The sequence below is a fragment of the Oncorhynchus mykiss genome, chromosome 20 (genome assembly GCF_013265735.2).
Source record: "Oncorhynchus mykiss isolate Arlee chromosome 20, USDA_OmykA_1.1, whole genome shotgun sequence".
NCBI lineage: Eukaryota > Metazoa > Chordata > Actinopteri > Salmoniformes > Salmonidae > Oncorhynchus > Oncorhynchus mykiss.
Genome location: NC_048584.1, coordinates 7,486,882 through 7,510,961, shown reverse-complemented (window position 1 = coordinate 7,510,961; position 24,080 = coordinate 7,486,882). Strand labels below are relative to the sequence as shown.

General features: G+C 40.6%; 1 protein-coding gene across 1 annotated transcript; it reads right to left on the bottom strand.

Moving 5' to 3' along the window:
* Positions 1-4,476: 4,476 nt before the first annotated feature.
* On the bottom strand, positions 4,477-21,594 carry LOC110498885 (glucagon-like peptide 2 receptor). The gene is made up of 13 exons (XM_021575563.2): positions 20,531-21,594; positions 16,799-16,913; positions 16,485-16,589; positions 15,057-15,178; positions 8,202-8,308; positions 7,704-7,860; positions 7,305-7,464; positions 7,050-7,110; positions 6,815-6,881; positions 6,278-6,366; positions 6,013-6,151; positions 5,767-5,808; positions 4,477-5,637 (listed from the first exon to the last, which is right to left on the bottom strand). Exons 1-13 carry the CDS (start codon positions 20,618-20,620, stop codon positions 5,257-5,259), a joined length of 1,635 nt encoding a protein of 544 aa, XP_021431238.2. The 5' UTR covers positions 20,621-21,594; the 3' UTR covers positions 4,477-5,256.
* Between the last annotated feature and the right edge of the window lie 2,486 nt (positions 21,595-24,080).

Sequence of the window (24,080 nt, the reverse complement as noted above, 5' to 3'; positions counted from 1 at the left end):
TAGACAACAATAATTGATTCACTTCTTCCACACTCACTTTCCGGAATTCAAAGTTACAGTGCTTGTCTTTCATAATTTGATCAGTTATACTTGGATGTGTAGTGTCAGCGTTTGTTGCTGGCATGTCATGCTTAAGTTTGCTAATTTTGCCAATGAAAAATCATTAAAGTAGTTGGCAATATTAGTGGGTTTTGTGATGAATGAGTCATCTGATTCAATGAATGATGGAGCTGAGTTTGCCTTTGTCATGACTGTCCTGATCAGGTCAGGTTACAGGAGACCACAACCCTACAGATTATCTCTCAACCCCAACAGAGGAGGAGAGATCTAGGGGTCTGAAGATGTGGGGGTTTTATGACCCCTCACGCCCCTGGTAAATCTTAGGCCACAGACAAATTCCTTTTGTCCTGTTACTATGGAGGACCAGCCTCAGAACATTAAACATGAAATAAAGGGACTTTGGTTTCATCACTATGGTTTCCATCAGCCACAATGGTGGTCATGACGATAGATGGAATATGAAAATGTATGTCAGTTTTGTTTTGTTATTAAAGGTTAATAGATGACGTTATTACGAAAACATTGTAACGTCAACAGTTTACCTAGTATATGTTTGATGTTTATACATTGTACGTTGTAAGGAAAATGTCCAAATCAAAGAGAATGTTTTGGTAAAGATGACATGTGAAGTTAGTTGTCTAAAATTGGATTTGAATCAAATCTAGACCTTGCCCATAACTTGGTACGCCCAGAGAAGGGCCCTAAAGGTGGTTACGCCCACTTCTGACACGAGGGTATAAAACCTGTGAGTAAAGAATTTCCAGATTAGACTACGTGACCCAAGCTGCAGCCGAGGTCTAAAAAGTCAACGAACCCAAAATACAACGCATGAGTAGCTGCGAGTAGCTGTGTCTAAGCCGGTGAAATCAAGTCGAACCACCTGGCCTCCATCTCCCATTGAATCGTGGTATCTACACGGTTTAATTCCTCAACTGTGAGATCTGAACTACAGAGCTGTCTGTCCTCAGAAGAGCCCTTCCAGAACAAGGGCAAGGGAACAGACTCCTAAGCCAAAAGGACACTGATATCGTGAGGACGACCAGAGAGGTGCGCCGGAGAAGTGCGTCATTGAGCAGCCTGGACGGTCCAAGCAGAGAATCCACAGAGACCTTCCCCACGTAATTACATCATTATATTCTGACACATAAGAGCGGCAGTTTGGGGCAAGGCTAGGGTTAGAATAAGCATAGCTGACAAATTCACCCAAATGTATATTTCTCTCGTGTACTTTCTCTTTTTCTCTCTCTTTTAAATCCCCATTTTGGGTAACACGCGCCATAGTGTGTTGGCCCGTTATACTAAGTTCTAATCAATAGCCTAGAATGTGTTTTTGTGTATGTGTATCTTTTATCATTTTTTTTTTTTTTTTAGTAAATAAATACTCAACTAAGATTGGTGTGGTACGAATTCATTGGTGAGACCCGGGTCCGTGCAGATTCACGGATTATGCGACGTTCAGAACGAGACTGTAGAGGAAACTGATTAATTAGCGGCTGTTGTAAAATCAATATTCTGATATTCTTTGAGTTAATTTGGGAAATAGAGACTCAATAAAAACATATTTTCCCATGGTGCCCCAGGTTAATGAGTTAATAATTGCTTAATTCAGTTAATCACGCAATTAGAAACTTTTAATCATTCGATGAGCAACAGTCGTCACATTAACTAATACAACGTCACAACACCTTTTTGCCCATAACTTAATTTAAGGTGCTCCAAAGTTTTTTTTACCATCATTCTCTATATAATTGATCTTTGCTTCATAGTCTAGTTTCTAAGCACACTAATTACCTTATATTTTTGCCCATTGTAAGGAAAGAGTATTTTTCCACTGACTTACGTTAGCTGTTGTGAAAGACTAAACAGATGTGTTGGAAACAGGAGTTGGTCAAGGCTGGAGGAAAAAATGCTGACCGGACCCTGCATTTGGGCCTGTTTCAATTATTGTTCAATGAGATACATTAAATATACCACAAAAATATGGTTTTGTTTAATTCAGCGCCCTAGGAAATTGTTGTTGTTTTGAAGCTAATTTCATGCAATTCTACATCATGTAACATGACTCATGACATCTTATGTGTCATGAGTCAAGTATCAGTGTAGATAAACCTCTTTTTCAGAAAGTGATTAGCTCAATTGATAGCAACATAGTCACACATTAGGCACTCCCCATCACACCAAACCAGTCCCATCGCCACCCTTACCCTGAGCAGCCACTCCATCCTACTGTCCTCATCTGTCTCCGACCTTAGAGTGTTGCTAGACACCCTCCCTCACTTTCTTCGACCACCTAAAATCTGTCTGTGAAAAATAATTATTTCACCTGAAAACATCACCCGGCTTCTTCCTACTCTCTCCAAACCTGCTCTGGAAAAGCTGTTAAACTCCCTCGTCACTTCACGACTTGATTACTATAATGCAGCTTGTGCAGAACTGCCAGTGTCCTCAAAGGAACCCGGTGATCTGCCCACATCAGCCTTATTCTAGCCTCTCTCCACTGGCTGCCCAACCAATTCAGAATCAACTTCAAAATCATGCTGTTAGTCTTCAAAACCCTAGCCTTTGGTCCCCAATACCTCAGTGAACTCCTCAGCCCCAAACAGTCTTCACGGTCACTCATGACCGAGCATTCTGCTGCCTCGGCCTCCGGCTCTGGAACGAGCCCCCCCATCTCTGCATGTTCAGACCACCACTGTCTTAAAGTCTGAGCTCAAGAATCACTTCTTCAAACTGGCTTTAACTTAATCTGATCTATGATGTGGTGTCTGTTGTTGGTCTTGTACATTAGTTTCAAGTTCTATTGTTTTGTCCTTGTCGCCTCTCTTCTTAGTTTGTGTATCTTGTATAGTACTAGACCGTTAGCTTTCTTTAGCCCTCTTATTAAAGATTTTTTATTTAAATGGTTGCTCTCAACGTGAATAGCTTTGTGATTTACATCTGTAAATGAAAAGTGCTCTGCAAATGTAAGTAATTATTATTACTTCTGTAAGGATGAGAATGGGATATTCATGATTGATTAGAAAGGCCTCACGTGTGTATAAATTCCTGTCTATCACGTGAACTAATTGGGATGGTGGTTGCCTGACCCAGAATAAAGTCACTTCCTGTTGAGCTCCTTATGCTGTCTCATGTCCATGTCCTGTCTTATAGCTGATGTTACACTCCCTGAATCCTCCAAACTGATGTTACACTCCCTGAATCCTCCAAACAGCGTGTTACACATCCGAAGATAAGTGCATTGGAGTCGCGTCTTTCTCGTGGAATTCACTGCTCGTTTCTAGCCTTGCGGGGGCACGCAGTAACCCTTGTTCAAAAAAAAGGTCAAAAAGCATGGGTATAGATTGCTTAATATTATCAGGATCCATTTTTTTGCCTTCACATTTTTAAGCTAACACTTTTTGCCCTTTTTTTGAACAAGTGGTGCTGGGTACCCCCGCATACCCCCTCAATTTGAGCACTGACTATATTACTTGCACATGTGTGCCATCTGAAAACCTTGTCCATGTGGTATTTTTAACTTTTTTATTTAATAGGCAAGTCAGTTAAGAACAAATCCCCCCCCTCCCCCATGCTGAATCTGTGGTGTGTCGATACCGTATACCTTTCTATTATTTAGTCATCAGTACCAGAGATTTGTTTCAAACACAAACGGTAATACAAGTTATCTTTAATGTACCACTATACACTTTTAGATATGACAAATACATAATACCCACATCATGCACATGAACTGTAACACGTATCCTTCAGACTGTCCTCTTCAATATGAACCATTTCTGACAACAAAAAATGTACACTTACCTGTTAATGCTCTATTGTGTTTATATACCTGCAGGAAGTACCTTTATGTGATAACGTTTATTTGAGTAATTTGATTGTTTTTCCGATAAAAAGTATGTGCATAAATATACACCGAGTGTACAAAACATTAGGAACACCTTCCTAATATTGAGTTGCACCCCCTCTTTGCCCTGAGAACAGCCTCCATTTGTCTAGGACTACACAAGGTGTTGAAAGTGTTCCACAGGGATGCCGGCCCGTGTTGACTCCAATGCTTCCCACAGTTGTGTCAAGTTGGGGAGTGGACCATTCTTGATACACACTGTTGAGAGTGAAACACCAAGCAGCATTGCAGTTCTAGACACAAACCGGTGCGCCTGGCTCCTACTACCACACACCGTTCTAAGGCGCCGAAATATTTTGCCGTGCCCATTCACCCTCTGACTGGCACACATACACAATCCATGTCTCAGTTGTGTCATTGTTTAAAAATCCTTCTTTAACCTGTCTTCATCTAAGCTGATTGAAGTGGATTTAACAAGTGGCATCAATAAGGGATCATAGCTTTCATCTGGATTCACCTGGTCAGTCTGTCATGGAAAGAGCATGTTTTGTACACTCAGTGTATGTATTATGATTTTTCATAAAACTCACTTTTTTTTTTATAGTGGAACATTACTCACATCCACGTAAACAAAACGATACACAAAGGTACCATACAAAGAATCTGTACAAAGATACAACACCAATCTCATTGTCTATCCAAGCAAGGACCAGTATCACGTCCTCGCTCCTCGCCTCCTTCTCAAACCCAATTGGATGAGAAAACCAGGGTTCTCCCCTTTGACCCTCTCCTCAAATGGGTTTTGAGAAGGAGGCGAGGAGAGAAGACGCAAGGAGTATGCAATTGAGATTCTCCCCATCTGTCAGGAAACAAGGCACCGTAACAATTCATAACAGTCCGGAAAGGGAGGTAGCAGGGTTTGGGAGTAACTGATTACAAAAAAACAGCTAAAATATTGTAATCAGATTACAGATACTTTTGAGAAACTAGATGACTACTTCTTGAATTACTTTTAAATTCAGAAAATATGTTTGTTTCGGTTTTCTCAATGACAATCAATTCAGTATTGAAAAAAGGGGCAAGTTCGTTCCACCTGAGTGTGGCTGACCACAAATCAGAGGCCACTATGATGACACACCAAATGTGTTTGATGGATCCTTTTTGTCTTCTTCTAACGCCTCTTCTGGGGAAAGTAATCCAAAAGTACTGAAAGTATTCAGATTGTGTTACTGAGTTTGGGTAATCCAAAAGTTACATTACTGACTACAATTTTGGACAGGTAACTGTAACAGATTATATTTACAAAGTAACCTAACCAACCAGGACAGGGAGTGTCCACAAGATGGAGGAGGTTAGAACTCGCTCTCCTCCAGTATCTCCTCCATGGTCTCTCCCAGCGTCATCTCTCCATCGCTACTTGACAGGCTCTTCCTGGTGTGGAACTCCAATCCTCCTGTGTCTCTCTCCCTATCTCGCCACCCTGCCACCTCCCCTCCTTCCACCTCTCGTCGCCCTCCTTGCCCCTGCAAGGCCACCTGCAGCAAGTGGGAGTGTGTGGCAGGCCCACCCCCCTCCTCGTATGATTCGCTCTGCTGGGAGCCATGGGGACGTCGGCCTCTAGAGCACTTCCACATATGTTTGAGGGGCTCGCCCCGGAAGTCGATGCAGGGCGTAACCTGGAAGTGGTTTGTGAACAGGAAGAGCTGCCATCGCTTTTTCAGCTCTGTCTGGACCTGGAGATAACAGATTTTTGTTTGTGTTTTTATTTGTATTTATTTATTATTTTATATTACGATTAGAACGATTTGTTAAGCTAACACTTAGGCTACAGTAAATTGAACATCTAGTTTGTGGATAGTTACCTCTACGTTGGCGAAGCAGTACAGCACAGAAACCAAGAATCCCTGAGAGAGAGGTATGACACATAAGGATTGTATTCAAGGTAGCAAACTCTACCGGGCCATTTGCATTTATTATCAAGACAAATTATTTTCCTCTAAATGCAGTTCTTAATGGGATCAGGATGTTTTCCTTTCTTTACTCAACAGGAACAATTAAACATTTGTTATGGTCTTGTGGAAGGTGGCCATTTTGTTATCAGCTCTTACCTGGAAGGAGCTAAGAGTGAGGTTAATGAAGTTCCTGGCATAGCGGCTGCTTCCCTCCACACTCTCGTCTATCAGTATAGTGAAAACTACCTCGTGGATCCCCAGTAGAGGGATCAGGACTATCGTAGCCCTGGCCAAGCTAACAGAGAAAAGGAAAGGAGTTTTGGCATTCAGACTGTACTGGGGTTCAAATAAATAGTTGCTCGACGGTGCTGGCTACTACTGTCAAAGATCAGAGTAAACCTTTAGAGTGACCGTACTCTACCTGTATCTGTAGTCTGTGAATTTCACTTGGTCTGCCTTTAACTTTGAGAGGAGCAACATTAGTATTTTGATGAATATGTAGAAAATTACCTGCAACACAAATCAAGTATATATTTATTCTGTAAAACAGTAGGAGATGCTTATGTTTTTAGGCTGGTGTGTAAAAAGTAAACTGTGTCTTTAAGAGGAAAAACCCGATCTTATTGGGATCAGTGCACCCTAACCATTCTGCCCTATATGACATGCTTGTGACTGCTTCTGACACCCACTGCTCTGGCTGACGTCTATGTCACATGGTCTCAACTATTGATCTTAGACATCCCAAAATCGGTGTGAAATCAGTGAAGAATCCCAGGAAATCTCACAAGAGCTGATGCCCCCAGTGTGTCAGTCTTGTGCACTTTTGGCTTACACTGTGGAGTCATATGGTTTGATAGACGATTTATCGTTGTGTCACGTTCTTAGATATCAGTGGAGCATTATTTGAGTGGTGATACAGGAGGTTGCGATAGGTTGTATATTGTAGGTTGCTACTCACCAACACAGATAAAGTGATGGGTCCCCTTATTATCCACCAGATCCATCTATTCTCATTGTTCCAGCACCTTAGGACAGGAGAGATTCAAGCGAGATTTGGGCCTACAGCATCAGCTTGTATCATAGACTATTGGGTATTTACACAAATCAGTACTGATTGGTTACTTTATGCAAACAGACAGAAATATGACCAGAAGTCTTGAAATGAGTGGTGTTAATTCTCCCAAAATACTTACCCTTTATTTTCATATAAAACTTTGCTCACTGTCCATGGCACCACAAACACGAATGGAGTACCTTTTTGCAAGAGCAAAAGTATTTTGTTGCCATGAGTTGTCAATCTTCATTAGAGCCTTACCCTATCCAATGAACATGTGCCTTTCAAACATTAGAGCCTTACTTACACACCAACCAATCAGAATGTGTCTCTTAAACATTAGCGCCATACCTCAGCCAATTAACATGTATCTTATAAACATTTAGAACCATACCCCAGCCAATGAGCATGTATCTCTTGAGTAGCCGTCTCTTGGTGAGGACATCGGTGAAGAGGAGGGTCTGGAGGAAGATTGCTTCTACTAGGAGCCAGAAGTAGTTACAGGCTACAAAATACTCCATGGACACCCGGGAGGCCTTACATACCACCGTTGTCTACAGGAAGAGGAGATATTGGATGAAATATGATATATTACATTGCCTTGTCCTTGTTGAATAAATGTACTTTACATCGTAGTCTCTTGTGACAGACGTTAACGTAACACCTGAGATTTGGTTCTGGGTGCCCAGGATTTCTTCTATCATAAGGAATACGTATCCTGAAGGCCAGCATCGTTGAAAATGTAATGTTTTTATAGATTTATTTTTGAACAAACTCTACAGGACGTGAGTACCACTGAGTTGGAGTATGAGTTCCACCCTTGGTCGTCACTGGGTAGCTTGGTGTACATGACATGTAACACGATCTCCTTTATGCAGACGGCCATGGCTCTCAACATGAAGGACACAAACAGATTCATGTGGATGTAGTTCCTCGTACAGTGGAGCTTCCTGGAAGAGACGGAGGTTGGCATTGACTCAAACCCACCACTGACTATTTAGTGTGGAAATTGATTTTGTGATTATGCGACTAAGATGAATGCTCAGTACATAGGCAATCCATTGTGGTTTATAGTGATCGATAACATAATCTGTAATCTTGTTATTCTGCTTCCCCTGGTATCTGTTTTATATTTCATTATCAATTAATGACATTGAATGAATGCCATGACTAAGGAGTATGTCATTGCTTTGCAGTTGTGTCATCGCCCTACGATAGTAGAATTCATCATGATCATCATTAACATGTGCCTAACCCTCTGACCCCTGCGCTCTGGCCCCTTGACACTAACCTGAGAATGCCCATGAGCAGAGTGGCCAGAGAGAGGGAGGAGAGAGACAGAGAGTAGCCGACGATGGAGATGACCCTAAGGGCTGCATGGCGAAACCACTCATCCTCCTGAAAGACACAGACATGGAAAAAAAATAAGTGAAAAATAGGCAATTGACCTTTACCTCTGAAATTCACTTAGAAATTCACTTTGATGATACAATGAAAGCAGTACATGGTTATAACATCTACTGAAAAGACAGAAATGCCAAAAGATCTGTGTTGCCGTTTATACACTATTCAGAACCACATTCCTGTAAAGCTTAGAGAGGATCTCATGTTAAATACTGTTGAAGTAATATGGCTACAGGTTCATCTGTCTGCCTCACCTAAAGCCCATTCTGGTGGGAAGCCACTATATACCACCAAGTGCTAACAGTCAGTTTCTGGATAACGTGTTAAATGGTTGATAATGTACACAACCGGTCAAATGTTTTAGAACACCTACTCATTCAAGGGCTTTTCTTTTTTTTGTACTATTTTCTACATTGTAGAATAATAATGAAAACGTCAAAACTATGAAATAACACATGGAATCATGTAGTAAACAAAAAAGTGTTCAACAAATCAAGCTATATTTTCTATTTGAGATTCTTCAAATAGCCACACTTTGCCTTGATGACAGCTTTAAACAATCTTGGCATTCTCTCGACCAGCTTCATGAGGTAGTCACCTGGAATGCATTTCAATCAACAGGTGTGCTGTCTTAAAAGTTCATTTGTGGAATTTCTTTCCTTCTTAATGCGTTTGAGCCAATCAGTTGTGTTGTGACAAGGTAGGGGTGGTATACAGAAGATAGCCCTATTTGGTAAAAGACCAAGTCCATATTATGGCAAGAACAGCTCAAATAAGCAAAGAGAAATGACAGTCCATCAGTACTTTAAGACATGAAGGTCAGTCCATCATTACTTTAAGACATGAAGGTCAGTCCATCATTACTTTAAGACATGAAGGTCAGTCCATCATTACTTTAAGACATGTAGGTCAGTCCATCATTACTTTAAGACATGAAGGTCAGTCCATCATTACTTTAAGACATGAAGGTCAGTCCATCATTACTTTAAGACATGAAGGTCAGTCCATCATTACTTTAAGACATGTAGGTCAGTCCATCATTACTTTAAGACATGAAGGTCAGTCCATCATTACTTTAAGACATGAAGGTCAGTCCATCATTACTTTAAGACATGAAGGTCAGTCCATCATTACTTTAAGACATGAAGGTCAGTCCATCATTACTTTAAGACATGAAGGTCAGTCCATCATTACTTTAAGACATGAAGGGCAGTCCATCATTACTTTAAGACATGAAGGTCAGTCCATCATTACTTTAAGACATGAAGGTCAGTCCATCATTACTTTAAGACATGTAGGTCAGTCCATCATTACTTTAAGACATGAAGGTCAGTCCATCATTACTTTAAGACATGTAGGTCAGTCCATCATTACTTTAAGACATGAAGGTCAGTCAATCTGGAAAATGTCAAGAACTTTGAAAGTTTATTCAAGTGCAGTTTCAAAAACCATCAAGCGCTGTGATGAAACTGGCTCTCATGAGGACCGCCACAGGAAAGGAAGACCCTGAGTTACCTCCGCTGCAGAGGATAAGTTCAAGACTTACCAGCCTCAGAAATTGAAGCCCAAATAAATGATTCACAGAGTTCAAGTAACAGATACATCTCAACATCAACTGTTCAGAGGAGACTGTGTGAATCAGGCCTTCATGGTCGAATTGCTGCAAAGAAACCACTACTAAAGGACACCAATAAAAAGAAGAGACTTGCTTGGGCCAAGAAACACAAGCAATGGACATTAGACCAGTGGAAATTTGTCCTATGGTCTGGAATCCAAATTGGAGAATTTTGGTTCCAACCACCGTGTCTTTATGGGGGTGTGGGGGTGCTTTGCTGGTGACACTGTCTGTGATTTATTTAGAATTCAAGGCACACTTAACCAGCATGGCTACCACAGCAATCTGCAACATTATGTCATTCCATCTGGTTTGGGCTTAGTGGGACTATCATTTGTTTTTCAACAGGACAATGACCCAACACACTTCCAGGCTATTTTACCAAGAAGGAGAGTGATGGAGTGCTGCCTGGCCTCCGCAATCCCCCGACCTCAACCAAATTGAGATGGTTTGGGATGAGTCGGACCGCAGAGTGAAGGAAAAGCAGCCAACAAGTGCTCAGCATATGTGGGAATTCCTTCAAGACGGTTGGAAAAGCATTCCAGGCGAAGCTGGTTGAGAGAATGCCAAGAGTGTGCATAGCTGTCATCAAGGCAAAGTGTGGTTATTTGAAGAATCTCAAATAAAAAATATAATTTGATTTGTTTAACACTTTCTTGGTTACTACATGATTCCATATGTGTTATTTCATAGTTTTGATATCTTCACTATTATTCTACAATGTATAAAATAGTCCAAATAAAGAGAATCCCTTGAATAAGTAGGTGTTCTAAAACTTTTGACCCGTAATGTATGTGATATAAACAGAGAGGTATATTTTCTGGGTGATTTAAATATTGACTGGCTTTCATCAGGCTGTCCACTCAAGAGAAATCTTCTAACTGTAACTTGTGCTTGCAACCTGTATCGGGTTATCAGTCAACCTATCAGGGTTACAAATAAGCACAGAAATGAAATCATCAACATATATTGATCACATCTTTACTAATGCTGCAGAAATTTGCTTTAAAGCAGTGTCTAAATCCATAGGATGTAGTGATCACAATACTGTAGCCATATCTAGGAAAACCAAAGTTCCAAAGCATGGGCCTAGTATAATTTATAAGAGGTCATACAATATGTTTTGTAGTGATTTCTATATTGTTGATGTAAAGAATATTTGTTGGTCCCTGGTGTTTTGAGGAGCAAACAGAAGCTGCACTTGACACATTTATGAAATTGCTTATCCCAGTTACTAATAAGCATGCACCCATTAAGAAAATGACTGCAACAACTGTTAAAACCCTGTGGATTGATGAGGAATTGAAAAATTGTATGGTATAGAGGGATGAGGCAAAAGGAATGTCAAATAAGTCTGGCTGCACAACAGATTGGCAAATATACTGCAAATTGAGAAATCATGTGACTAAACTGGATATAAAGAAGAAACTAGACCATGAAACAAAGATCCATTATATAGAGAATGATAGTAAAAACTTTGGAGCACCTTAAATTAATTTATGGGCAAAAAGGCAAACTCGGCTCCATCATTCATTGAATCAGATGACTCATTCATCACAAAACCCACTGATATTGCCAACTACTTTAATGATTTTTTCATTGGCAAAATTAGCAAACTTAAGCATGACATGCCAGCAACAAACGCTGACACTACACATCCAAGTATAACTGATCAAATTATGAAAGACAAGCACTGTAATTTTGAATTAAGTAAAGTGAGTGTGTAAGAAGCGAAAAAATGATTGTTGTCTATCTACACTGACAAGCCACCGGGGTCTGACAACTTTGATGGAAAATTACTGAGGATAATAGAGGGCAATATTGCCTCTGCTATTTGCATATCTTCAATCTAAGTCTACTAGAAAGTGTGTTCCCTCAGGCCTTGAGGGAAGCAAAAGTAATTCCGCTACCCAAGAATAGTAAAGCCCCCTTTACTGGCTGAAAAAGTCAACCAATCAGCCTGTTACCAACCCTGAGTAAACTTTTGGAAAAAATGACCAGATACCTGTTTGACCAGTTTGACCAGATAAAATGCTATTTTGTTGTAAACAAATTGGCAACAGACTTTCTGTACAGTTATATTTAAGGATATTCAACAAGCACAGTACTTACTCAAATAACTGATGATTGGCTGAGAGAAATTGATGATAAAAGGATTGTAAATGTTGTTTTGTTAGACTTCAGTGCGGCTTTTGACATTATAGATCTTAGTCTGCTGCTGGAAAAACATATTTGTTATGGCTTTACACTCCCTGCTATATTGTGGATAAAGAGTTACCAGTCTAACAGAACACAGAGGGTGTTCTTTAATGGAAGCCTCTCCAACATAATCCAGGTTGAACCAGGAATTCCCCAGGGCAGCTGTTTAGGCCCCCTACTTTTTTCAATCTTTACTAACGATATGCCACTGGCTTCGAGTAAAGCCAGGGTGTCTATGTATGCAGATGACTCAACACTATACACATCAGCTACTACAGTGACAGAAATGACAGCAAAACCGGCTGGGCGTGAGCGCCATCGTGCGCCATCGTGCATACATTTATTTTGTCCCCCCACACCAAACGCGATCACGACACACAGGTTAAAATATCAAAACAATTTAGCTAGCTTGCTGTTGCTAGATAATTTGTCCTGTGATATAAACATTGAGTTGTTATTTTACCTGAAATGTACAAGGTTCTCTACTCCGACAATTAATCCACATATTAAACAGTCAACCGAATCGTTTCTAGTCATCTCTCCTCTTTCCAGGCTTTTTCATCTTTGAACTTATGTGGTGATTGGCTTCTAAACTTTCATAGTATTACTACACCGACAGGCAACACAGTTTGTCTTTCAATCACCCACGTGGGTATAACCAATGGCACATAGGTACCCGCTTCTATAAACCAATGAGGAGATGGGAGAGGCAGGACTTGCGATCTGTGTCAGAAATATAAAGGGGTTCTATTTTAGCCCGTGGCAACGCAGACGCTCGTTGACGCGACGCGAGCAGTGTGGTCAGCCTATTAGTCCTAAATATTTCAAAAACTAAAAGCATTGTATTTGAGACAAATCATTCACTAAACCCTAAACCACAACTAAATATTGTAATGAATTATGTGGAATTTGAGCAAGTTGATGTGACTAAACAGCTTGGAAAAACCCTGGATTATAAACTTTCAGCGTCAAAACATGTTGATACAACAGTAGTTAAAAACTTCTTAGGGATAGCCCGCTTTTTTTCAATAAATTGAAGTATGAGCAAACTACATGACATTTAGTGTGAAGTTACCCAGGTACATTTGGGCAAATCATGAAGGAGACGTTTGCATTCATATTACATTTTCCTGCAAGAATATCATCAAATCTGTATACTTGGACTTTGATTTAGTTTTTCCAGTATTAGTAGCCATATTATAAGTTAAACATTTGCAAATAACCAGTTTTCATAACTTCATAACTCTCCATATTCTTATAATTTTTGTCCAAAAGGAAAAGGCTGGCTGTCGCACAAGGTTAACAGCTACATTTTGCGACAGATACGGGGTTTCCGGATACTCCAATAAAGCCCAGCTCATTGGCTATCTAGCTAGCTTTGTTTGGTGCTTATTTGACAAAGTTAGAGTCGATCAAGTGAAGACCGCCAGCGTCATCGGCGTGCCATGAAGGCGTCGCTCTCTGACCAAATTTGGTGTCCTATAGGATATACTACACCCTTAATGATATAGTGAAGTCTGGTTACGTTCTAGGATCTCTGAGGAATTACATACGAACGTGATTTGACTGGTTTAAACAATGTTTAGGGTTAGATTTTCAAAGATTCCTTTCTTTTTCTTTTTCTTTTATTTCACCTTTATTTAACCAGGTAGGCTAGTTGAGAACAAGTTCTCATTTGCAACTGCGACCTGGCCAAGATAAAGATAAATTGAACGAGTGGAAATACAAAATTGATCGTGGATGCCATATGGACCTTTTTAGGATATGAAAAATGATTTTTATCTAACAACACAACACTATGTTATCTCTGGGACCCTTTGGATGATAAATCAGAGCAAGATTTCATAATGTAAGTACACATTTCACCTTCAGAGGTGAATTTATCAAACCTATTGCAGTGAAAAAAGTGTTTTGTTGTTAGGAGCTCTACTCAAGCAATAGCATGGCCTTTTTTTCCCAGTAATAGCTACTGTAAGTTGGACTATGCAGTTATATTAACAAGAATTTAAGCTTTCAGCCGATGTTAGACACTTATATGTACCGACATTTGTTGTTTCTCTAAAATCTGCGTTCGTGACACAAGGGGCTGCATGATTTACAACTATCCCTCCTACAGGCCCTAGATTTGTTGCACCTAGACTACTGTTCAGTTGTGTGGTCAGGTGCCACATAGAGGGACTAAGTTAAATTGCAATTGGCTCAGAACAGGGCAGTGTGGCTGTACATAGAGAGCTAACATTAATGATATGCATGGCAATCTCTCATGGCTTAAAGTGGAGGAGAGATTGACTTCATCACTACTTGTTTTTGTAAGAGGTGTTGAAAAGCTGAATGCACCGAGCTGTCTGTTTAAACAACTAGCACACAGCTCGGACACCCATGCATACCCCACAAGACCACCAGAGGTCTCTTCACAATCCCCAAGTACAGAACAGACTATGGGAGGTGCACAGTACTACATAGAGCCATGACTACATGGAACTCTATTCCATATCAGGTAACTGATGCAAACAGTAGATTCAGATTTAAAAACAGAAAGAAATACACCTTATGGAACAGTAGGGACTGTGAAGAGACACACACACAGGTACCGACACACGCATACGCACACAGGTGCTGGCACATGCAGTCTACACACACTTACATTGTAATATTGTTGTATAGTGGTATCATACATGTTGTGTTGTGGATATGTGGTGGTGTGACAGTGTTACATGATGCACTGTTTTATATTTTGTTTTATGTGTAAAAAAGTGTCTTCATTTGTTTGCAACCCAGAAAGAGTAGCTGCTACCTTGGCAGCAGCTAACGGGGATCCCTAATAAAATACAACTGGGGTATGATTTATTGTTGACGTTTCAGTTGCAAGGCCTTTTCCAAATGCAAGGCGAGTCTCCACTTTGTTTCCTCTCACAGCCTTTTCCTCACCTCGGGTTTAAAGAAGTCTTGGTCATCACATTCTGTCTTCTCTCGCCAGACATCCGTAGAATTCTCCTGGAGTCGCCAGGACCCATTGGACAGACACTCCATGTACACTCTCCTGGAGTCATCTGGGTCAGGAAGAGAAGAGGAATGACTAGATCGGTTATGGAGAGATTTGCTCATGTTCCAACCATGTTGGAAGGCACGTTTAACTGTGCTTCTAATTTTGTGTGGTACTATATGAAATGTTATGGTGTTGTGCCATCACATGACTTTATAGATATAGAATGCATGGATAGGTGTGATATTTATTTATTCATACGGGACAATGCACATAAATTAACATCAATATTACAATAATGAAACATCTATGTAAATGTGCCGGGGTTAGCCAAAAGCTCATTTGCACCTGTAGTCCCTGGGCATGTAAGTGTCGAAAAGGGACAACGCAATCCCCTCTAGTTTACTGCCCTGTTATCCTGGAGGTGCTTTCCTTGAACATGATATGCCGAGAGACAAGACCATTCAGGATCTTAAAGACAAGGATTGCATCTACATACTGCTTAAAGCTATACAGACTAAATAAATGATGTATGTAAATTATATGACAATGGTGGTAACTGTTTGGTTTGTTATCAAGTGATTCAATTGCTTTCAGAATAGTAGCTCCTGCCTGTGACCAGCATGTGAGGCAATATCTCAAATGTGAGAAGAATATAGCATGCATATATAGTTTTATAAACCTAAAGTTGGATAATCCAAACTTGACTGTGTTAAGCACCGTCTTCACATGTTTTTTAAATGTCAAGTTGGAGTCCAAAATTACGCTGAGATACCTGAAATTAGACACAACTTTTAGACGCTCCTCATTAATAAGAACAGCTTGTTGGGAAGAATCAATGGATTTCTTAGAGAAGTACATAGAAACAATCTTTAAATGCAGGCAAGAATTAGTCATACATTTAGAAACATGTACCATAGCTTCAGTTAACTTGTTAACAACTAGTTGTCTATTTTTGAGTGCACATACAGAACTGTATCGTCCCCATACATCTGCATGTTAACTTGTGGGCAAACAAGTGGGAGATCATTTATATAGAGGGTAAACAGAAGGGGGCCTAATATTGACCCTTGTAGGACCCCGAAGTGTCCCCCAAAACAAACCCATTGACTTCTGTTTGTCAGATAGGAATACATCCAACTAATGACTTCAGTGGACACATTAAGGGAGGATAGTTTGGATAGGAGGACCTCATGATTCACAGTATCAAAGGTCTTTTTAAGATCCAAACAGACTGACTTCACCACCTATGTCCAGTTAATGTTTAATGCACTCCAAAAAATAACAGTTGGCTGTTTCGGTAGAATGGTTAGTTCTGAATCCAAATGGCATTTGATGGATTGATTTAGCCTGAATGAAGCCTCCAGACTCACCCTTTGTAATCCAGGGAAGGTAGGAAGGGCAGGGCACTGACACGTTACCGGGGGCTGAGTGGGGCCAACACACAAACACGTCAACCATCCCGTTACAGTAGATTCCTGACAGGACAAACAAGTAAAGAGTAAGAGACAAACAGAAAAGTACATCAATAATAAAGTTCTATTGCTTAATTCACGGAAAATGGATTTCCATATAGATCAATTGCTGCCCTGACAATCTGGCTGCAATTAAATGACAATACACATTGTAGTGGAAGAATGGCACAATGATACATGGAACTGGCCATTGCCAAAAACAAACTGCTCACCAGTTTCTGAGAAGATGCTTTCTGCTAAAATCCTGGTGCAGTTCTCCCTATATTCATTCCGTTTAGAGATCAACTCTTCAAGTTCCATCTTCGTGGCGTCAGTTAATGGGGGATCCTAATAAAATAAAATCAATCACATGTGAAATAAGACAGTTATAAAGAGAGGAATATTTTATGATAAACTATACATTTTTACCACCCCCAACAAGGTGCCAAGAAGACTGAGGGGAATGTGGTTTTAGTGAGAGTCCACAAGATGGCAGTATTTGAGTAGAATTCCTGTTGAGCTATCTAACTACCCAGCCTCCATCTTTGTTAGGCGTCTGTGTAGGCAATTTCACAAGCCTAGGGCTCAATTCAATCCGTTTTGCCGAAGTTCAGCACTGTAGTACAATTGAAATGTAAAGGTCATTTACGATTGAGCCGACATATGCAAGGCTAACCTTGAATGCAGTCTCCGCAGACGCAGGAACATTGTCTTAAATTTTTAATCGTGCTATAGCGTTGAACTTCGGCGATACAGATTGAATCGAGACCCTAATGTCATGTGGTCTAAACTAATAGAAGTAAATGCACCTGTTTCATTTACTCTGAGAAGAGAAATCAAAATGGGAGATTTGACCAGCAGTAACTCAGTTAGGCTGCGTTTACACAGGCAGCCCAATTATGATCTTTGGACAATTATTTGCATATCTGATATCTATCTGGTCTTTCCCTAATGTGTAAACATCAAACATAACTACAGGGAATCTAATCTTTTGACTTCCAGTTCATACAGTACCACCTCCATCCATATGGTTGCGTTTACACAGGCAGCGCAATTCTGATTTTTTATCCAATGATTGGGCAAAAGATCAGAATTAGGCTTCCTGTGTAATCTGAATCCTGATACAAACCCGATCCTCCATATGCAACCTCTGTCTGGACGCTCAGATGAGATTTTTTTGCTCTTAAGTAGTTTGATGCTGCATTCATAACCAAGTGGGAAGGTGGTCATTAACAGTTGTGAATTTGTAAATACCAGTTGGATCCATTCATGTGCTTTGAACTCGTTGAGAAACGCTGATTGGCTAATGGCCAACAAGCTGTAAGTACAGACATCATGATTGTAAACCAATTATAGCGTTCAAAAAACAGAAGAGATTTTATAAATAATGTTTAGTTTTTACATCTAACTGCAGAAAATGCTGTTATCGAGGTAATTTCCTTAGTAGGTGATGTCAGAGCTCAGCATGTGGGACAAGTCGGAGCTCAGGGATGATAGACGAGTTTCCAACTAGTAATTACGAGGGGCATTCAAGTGGATTTTTCCCAGTTGTATGTGGTAAATACCACCTTCCCATTTGGCTATGAATGCATCATTATTACACACTATTGCGCATGCCCTGTTTTTACCATGACAACCACCCCAACATTACAGTAGCAGTGATGGGAAATGAGCATTACATCTGTTTGCTACTTCAGAGGCTACATCAATGCGAATGCGCAAATCTGATTTTGGTCACATGTAAAACTGTGTGGAATTTCTGAAGTATAAAGAAAATCAGATTTGGGTTCTTAGGGTTCTTATGTGTTCTTATGCCTAATCATGATCTTGGTCCAAAATGTAAAGTGACTGCCCAGTGTTTCCAGATTTCTATGAAATATGACTTATTTTCTCATTTTTCTTACAAATCTTTTTAATGAAGAATGTTAAAAAGCAGCTTTTCTGTGTTGCAATTGTGTGAGCCTATCCCAACAACAAAATGGTTAATGGTGTGGGCGTATACCAGTCGAAAGATTAACGCAAGTAGACTGCTGATTGGCCAGCTCAAGATTACGTTATGCTCTATGAGGAAATAGCAAGCATTTTTTAAATGGTCTGTTTGAGATACAAGTTTGAGGTGGGGTTTTTGAAATGTTTTTTTCTCCAATTTATTATTTGGCCACAAATACGAGTATCAACAACCTTATTTGGATATGAGTTAGCAGAATATTAACTTTGAAAGGTAACTGGGCAGATACTTTAAAATATCTTACCACATTATTTGGCAATGTTCTATACAAATAAAACATTGACAAAACATCATAAATTCAATTATTCTAGTGACAGACCAACCCTTCTCTTCTTTTTGTAAAGTAAACAGAGAATCAAGGTTTTCCCATTTCGATTCTGTTATTCCACAGGTGGGGTGCAGTACCATAGATATATAATCCAATGGATTCTATTTCTATGTGGTACTCTTTCTCTGACCAACATTTCATGCCTTGCCTTCACACTCCAATGGGGATACATACTGTATATCTATCTGAAATGTGTAACCTCCCTGTGCCTGTCCATTCTATTCCCCCTCCACCACCACCTGTTCCAATGAGATCTGTCCTATCCTAGGAGCGCCCTGACTTTCTACCGCTTCAATTAACCCCTTCTGTCTCTTGTCATCAGGATTTCTGGACAGCAGCTATCACAGAGGAGTGTGTGTGTGTGTGTGTCTGTCTGTCTGTCTGTCTGTCAGATCTCTCACTTCTATCTGGGGTGAAAAGAAGGTACAGGGGCTCTCCTCTACTTTAAGAGAAAACACTTTAAAATCCACTGAGACACTTAAGGGATTCTGAGCTTAACTCAGTTACATATTTGGAGAGAGTGCTGATTTCATTGAGGGCCTGGGAATAAAATCAGAGAGATCTCTACTGAGATCATGTTTATCATATAGTATGTAGCTACTATTGAGTAAAGATATGTATTTACAGTAAGTACACAAGGTAATACTGAAGGTATCGAGTTTTAGGAGTTACAAAGATAGAATGATACTTTGGAAATGTGTCGGTGTATTTTATGTGCTGTATACTGTATGTCCGTTTTTGGCTCTTCTGGTACATTTTGCAGCAGATTTTGTGATAATATTTATGTCTGGAGTGATATGCACGGCCATATGTGTGCCATGCCATGCAACCCAGTACATTATCATATAGCCATGTTGCTAAGCAACTCCAAAGTTCATGCATATCCCAGTCGCTTAAAAAAAAATAGAGATTTCATACCATAAATTCAGGGCTCACTGTGTCAGTGAGATAGATTATGGTTTAACAGTTCAACGGTAGCAACTCATCCTCTCAATCAGATAAAGGAGAACTGGAATCTGGAGCAAATTATGTTTCTCGGTTGTGAGGTTGGAATATTTGTGAGATTACTTCAATTCACTTTTTTTAACAGAGTATTTGTTTTTTCATATTTTACTGAATATTATATATGTACTATAGGTGTTCAAATAAATGCTCAACAAAAAAATTAAAACAAATAAACGTTTTTAGTTTTTACTGGCACTCCTGACAGGAAACAAGTAGGAAAAGTTGTAAAGGAAATGGCTCCAAACTGGTTTGGAATCAATATTCTGGAGAAATTGAATTCAGATTAGTACATGCACATGTGTGTGCCCTGCTTGTGTGTGTATGTGTGTGCATATGGCCGCAGGTACCCAAGCGGATTAGAGAGAGGAGCCAGCAACCGGAGAGTTGCCGGCCAGTTTGAGTCCTGAGTCTGACAGGAAAATATCTGGTGGGAAGTCAGCTGGCAACCGGAGGGTTGCTTTTATCAAGTCCTAGATGCCGTTGTACCTTGAGCAAGTCACTTAACCTGTATGTGTGTCTTTCGGGGGCGTTGGGATAAAGCAGATTTTGGTTGGACTTTGTGCTGACAAATAAAGTGATCTTAATATTAATGTGTGTGTGTGTGCGCGCGGCTCACCATCTTACCTGCAGACTGGAGAAGAGCAGTAGGAGTAAAGGAGAGAGTGTGGTACTCCCCAGGGCCCACCCCCCTCTGTGCCAGGCTGGTCGTAGCATGGGTATGGCACTTTGTTTACATATAAGCTGGATGGCACCTCATCGACCCGCCTGCCATCGATGTTCCCTTCACACTCATCCTTGTCTTACCTCTCAGCATCCACACCACACGGAACCAACGCATGGACAAGCCTCTTCTCTAAAGTGTCCAGTCCTTTCACCAATGTGGTTTTCCAGGTAAAGATGATTTGAGACTTGTGAACGTTTTATGTGCTTGGTTAAGCTGACTTACTCACGGTGTAGGCTGCTCTCAGTGTTTGGCTTCTGAGCTGATTTTTTTGAAAGGCAGTGTCTTCTCTCTTCAATGTAGGCTCGCCTCAAGGGTTTTTCGGGTAAAGATGATTTGTGATTGGTTTAGGTACATTTTTATAGTTGCCTGGTAGAGATGGAGCCCGCTTCTTCTTAGGATTGTTGTTTCACTTCTTTTAGGCGTGGGTTGATATTCTAAAGGTAAATTCCTCCTGTAACTAATGTTTTGGGAATAAATTGTGTTCTTCTCTTGGTGTACAGGTGTTTAGTAAAGATATCCAGGCACTTATTCTAGTTGTGTATTATTTTGGAGCAATGTTCCCCATCTCATTGAGGCTTTAAACTGAGACACTCCTTTTTAAGTTGTGATCAGTTTGATAAAGTTTCCTCCGGCATCTCTACTAGTTTTAGTATTTTATAAAGTTGTCCTCTGTCCTAGTTCACAAGCATTAGTTAACTTGTCCTTTGTCCCTCACCTAGTTGACGGGGATTAGCAAAGTCATCATTGTCTTCTTACTATTTGGTAAAGTTGTCTTTGGCTCGTCTTCCTGTCGCTGTGTGTTTGGTTAAGTTGTCTTCGTCTCAGGATCATTCTCAAGGGTTCTGTTGTCTGTCCTCTCTGATGTCCTGAATGCGACTGAAAGCGTCTGTGGATCCTCACCCATCAGTCTGCCTCCCCTTTTCTCCGCCCGGCCTTGTCCCAGCCAATCAAGATAAGACAAGGGAGAGCTATTTTACTGGAGTGACTTTATAGTCCAGGAGGGGAACGCACACACAAGCAGAAAGTATACACACACACGCATGCGCACACATGCACACACACGCACACACACACGCACACACACACACACACACACACACACACACACACACACACACACACACACACACACACACACACACACACACACACACACACACACACACACACACACACCGTAAGGTGTGCAGTGTTGATCCAAGACTGGGGCTAAAGGTTCAGTGGCAGTTTTATGTGGGTGGTTCTCCCAAAGTAAGAGGGCCTCATCAACAGTATTTGACACTAATGGGATCTCTGTGTGGTCTAATGGATCTACAAACGCACCACAGGAGCTGCAGGGGCCATGACCAAACACACAGGATGGATCATAAGCCAGAGAAACATGTTGTACTACTGTTCATTCCTTGTGCAGATGGTGCAGCCAAAAAAATACATTACTGTTAAATCAAATCAAACTTTTCCTAAGTGTACTCATGTTTAAGTAACAATAAATAGCACTTTATAAACAACGAGAGAGGGGGGGGGGGGTTTACACTATGTTTGGAAGTAAACTACATTCCTTAGACATTTAGAAAGAAAGAGAAAAACTAATCAATTGCTAAACTTATTTCACTATGACATCACAGTGTAAATAATGTGCTATATGAGGGTGGTTGAGTCTAGTGTTGTTGACACCATTATTTACCGCATTGTTTACATGTTGACATAATAGGGAAATAGCGTTATGGAAGAGAAAAAGGAACCTTTGTAACGAGGAACAAGAGGAAAGGTATAAACACCTGTAATAAAAGGGAAACATTACGTAGAGGAAGATAAGATAGGTGGAGGAAGATATGACTCAGCCTATGTAGACAATTCTCCCAGTCCCCACTGATCAATGGTTCTTTGTAGGACTGTCAGTGTGGGGAGGGCCTGAGGTGCCAGTCTGCCGGGGTTAACTCGCTTCTAGTTTAATATTAAAGCCCTACTATAGCTCTGCGGGGCCAGCTTTGTTTGTCACAGAGTCACAGTGTCCTTTGTTTTGCTACTGGGCCTTCCATAACTGTAAGAGAACAAAATATCAGGGGGTTGTTATGGTTAGGGTTAGGGTTGAGTCGAGGTGTGGACATGAAGCTAAGGTTGGGATAAGAGTTGAGGCTAGGATTAGGATGTGGACGGCCAGGGTTAGTTATTTATGTGCACATCTAGTATTTCTCAGGTGCTAGGCGCATGAACATAATCACGCAGGTCATGCTATAAAACACCTGGAGAATGCCACATGCCTGGCCTCACCACATCAACCCACAACTATTTATCCTCACAGTGCTGTGCACTTCACAGGTGGAGGATTGAAGGAGTTAGTTATGCTTCCGATTGACAGCCGTAACCTAACGTCAGCTATTATTTACATTTTAAAACAGGCTTACATCCACTTTGTGAGATAATTCGCTCCTGAGAGTAAGGATATCTAGTGTAAGTAAAAGGCAATTACAGTATAGTACATCACATTGCACTAATGTAGAGAGGTCACTGACCTTCACAAGAGCAGGGTGTAGTAAAAACCCATGTTAGTGTGGGTAGATCATTCAGCCAGCAATGAAATAAATGCACAGTATTCGTTGGTGCGAGTTCTGCTCTTCTGATGGACTGTGCATCCATCTGATCATTCTATAGATTATAATTTGATAGTATGGTATATTAAGATGGAAGACACACCTGTCACATTTTTGTGAAATGGGAGGAAGTTAAAAGCATGGCTGGTTTGTTTACATGAAGAGCTAACCTTAGTAATACATCAGCTGGTATGTAATTGTGTTTTCATTACAGAATGATCTAGTGCTCTGATAAATACAGGGGGCAGATTTGACAGTGAATCCATCCAGGTGACTCTCTATGGTATAGGGACTATGAAGATGCAGGAATTAAGGCTCCGCTGTGACCCAGTCATCGCATCATTTGTGACTGTGTGATATACAAAATATCAAACTGAAATTAGTTTATTTTACTCTTGGTTCCATAAGCATGGCTGTAAAAAGTCCTGATACAGTCATATGTCAGCATTATCTTCACTAGCAATAAAAAGCTGAAGAGGGTTTAGACGACAATTAAAATATATAGAGAAATTCTCTCAGGTCCAGGACAACATAAATGTGATAAAAGCAATTTCATGGAGACATGGCCTTAGGACAGCCCTGGTATTGCTACCCCATGCCAAGGATCCTCTGTGGGTGTGTATTTGTGTGTGTGTGTGTGTGTGTGTGTGTGTGTGTGTGTGTGTGTGTGTCGAAGCTGGACTTGGTCCGAGACGAGAGTGAAGAGGCTGTCAAGGAGCTAATGTGATGGTTCAAGTGTGCCCATTTGAAACACAGATAATAGTAAGACGCTCGCCAACTGAACTGAAGCTTCTCCTGCTAAGAGAACTGTCTGGTTTGTCACTCGTCTGTGATGTGTGCTTCACAATAAAGTTAAGGA

What these genes read in the sequence shown, in the direction of transcription:
- LOC110498885 (XM_021575563.2), bottom strand. Translation starts at nt 20,620, where the DNA reads ATGCTACGACCAGCCTGGCACAGAGGGGGGTGGGCCCTGGGGAGTACC. An exon ending in AAGACTTCTTTAAACCCGAG is followed by an intron (nt 8,309 to 15,056) that starts GTGAGGAAAAGG and finishes TGTGTCTTTCAG; the next exon opens with GAGGATGAGTGGTTTCGCCA. An exon ending in ACTGCTTCGCCAACGTAGAG is followed by an intron (nt 5,638 to 5,766) that starts GTAACTATCCAC and finishes TGTTATCTCCAG; the next exon opens with GTCCAGACAGAGCTGAAAAA.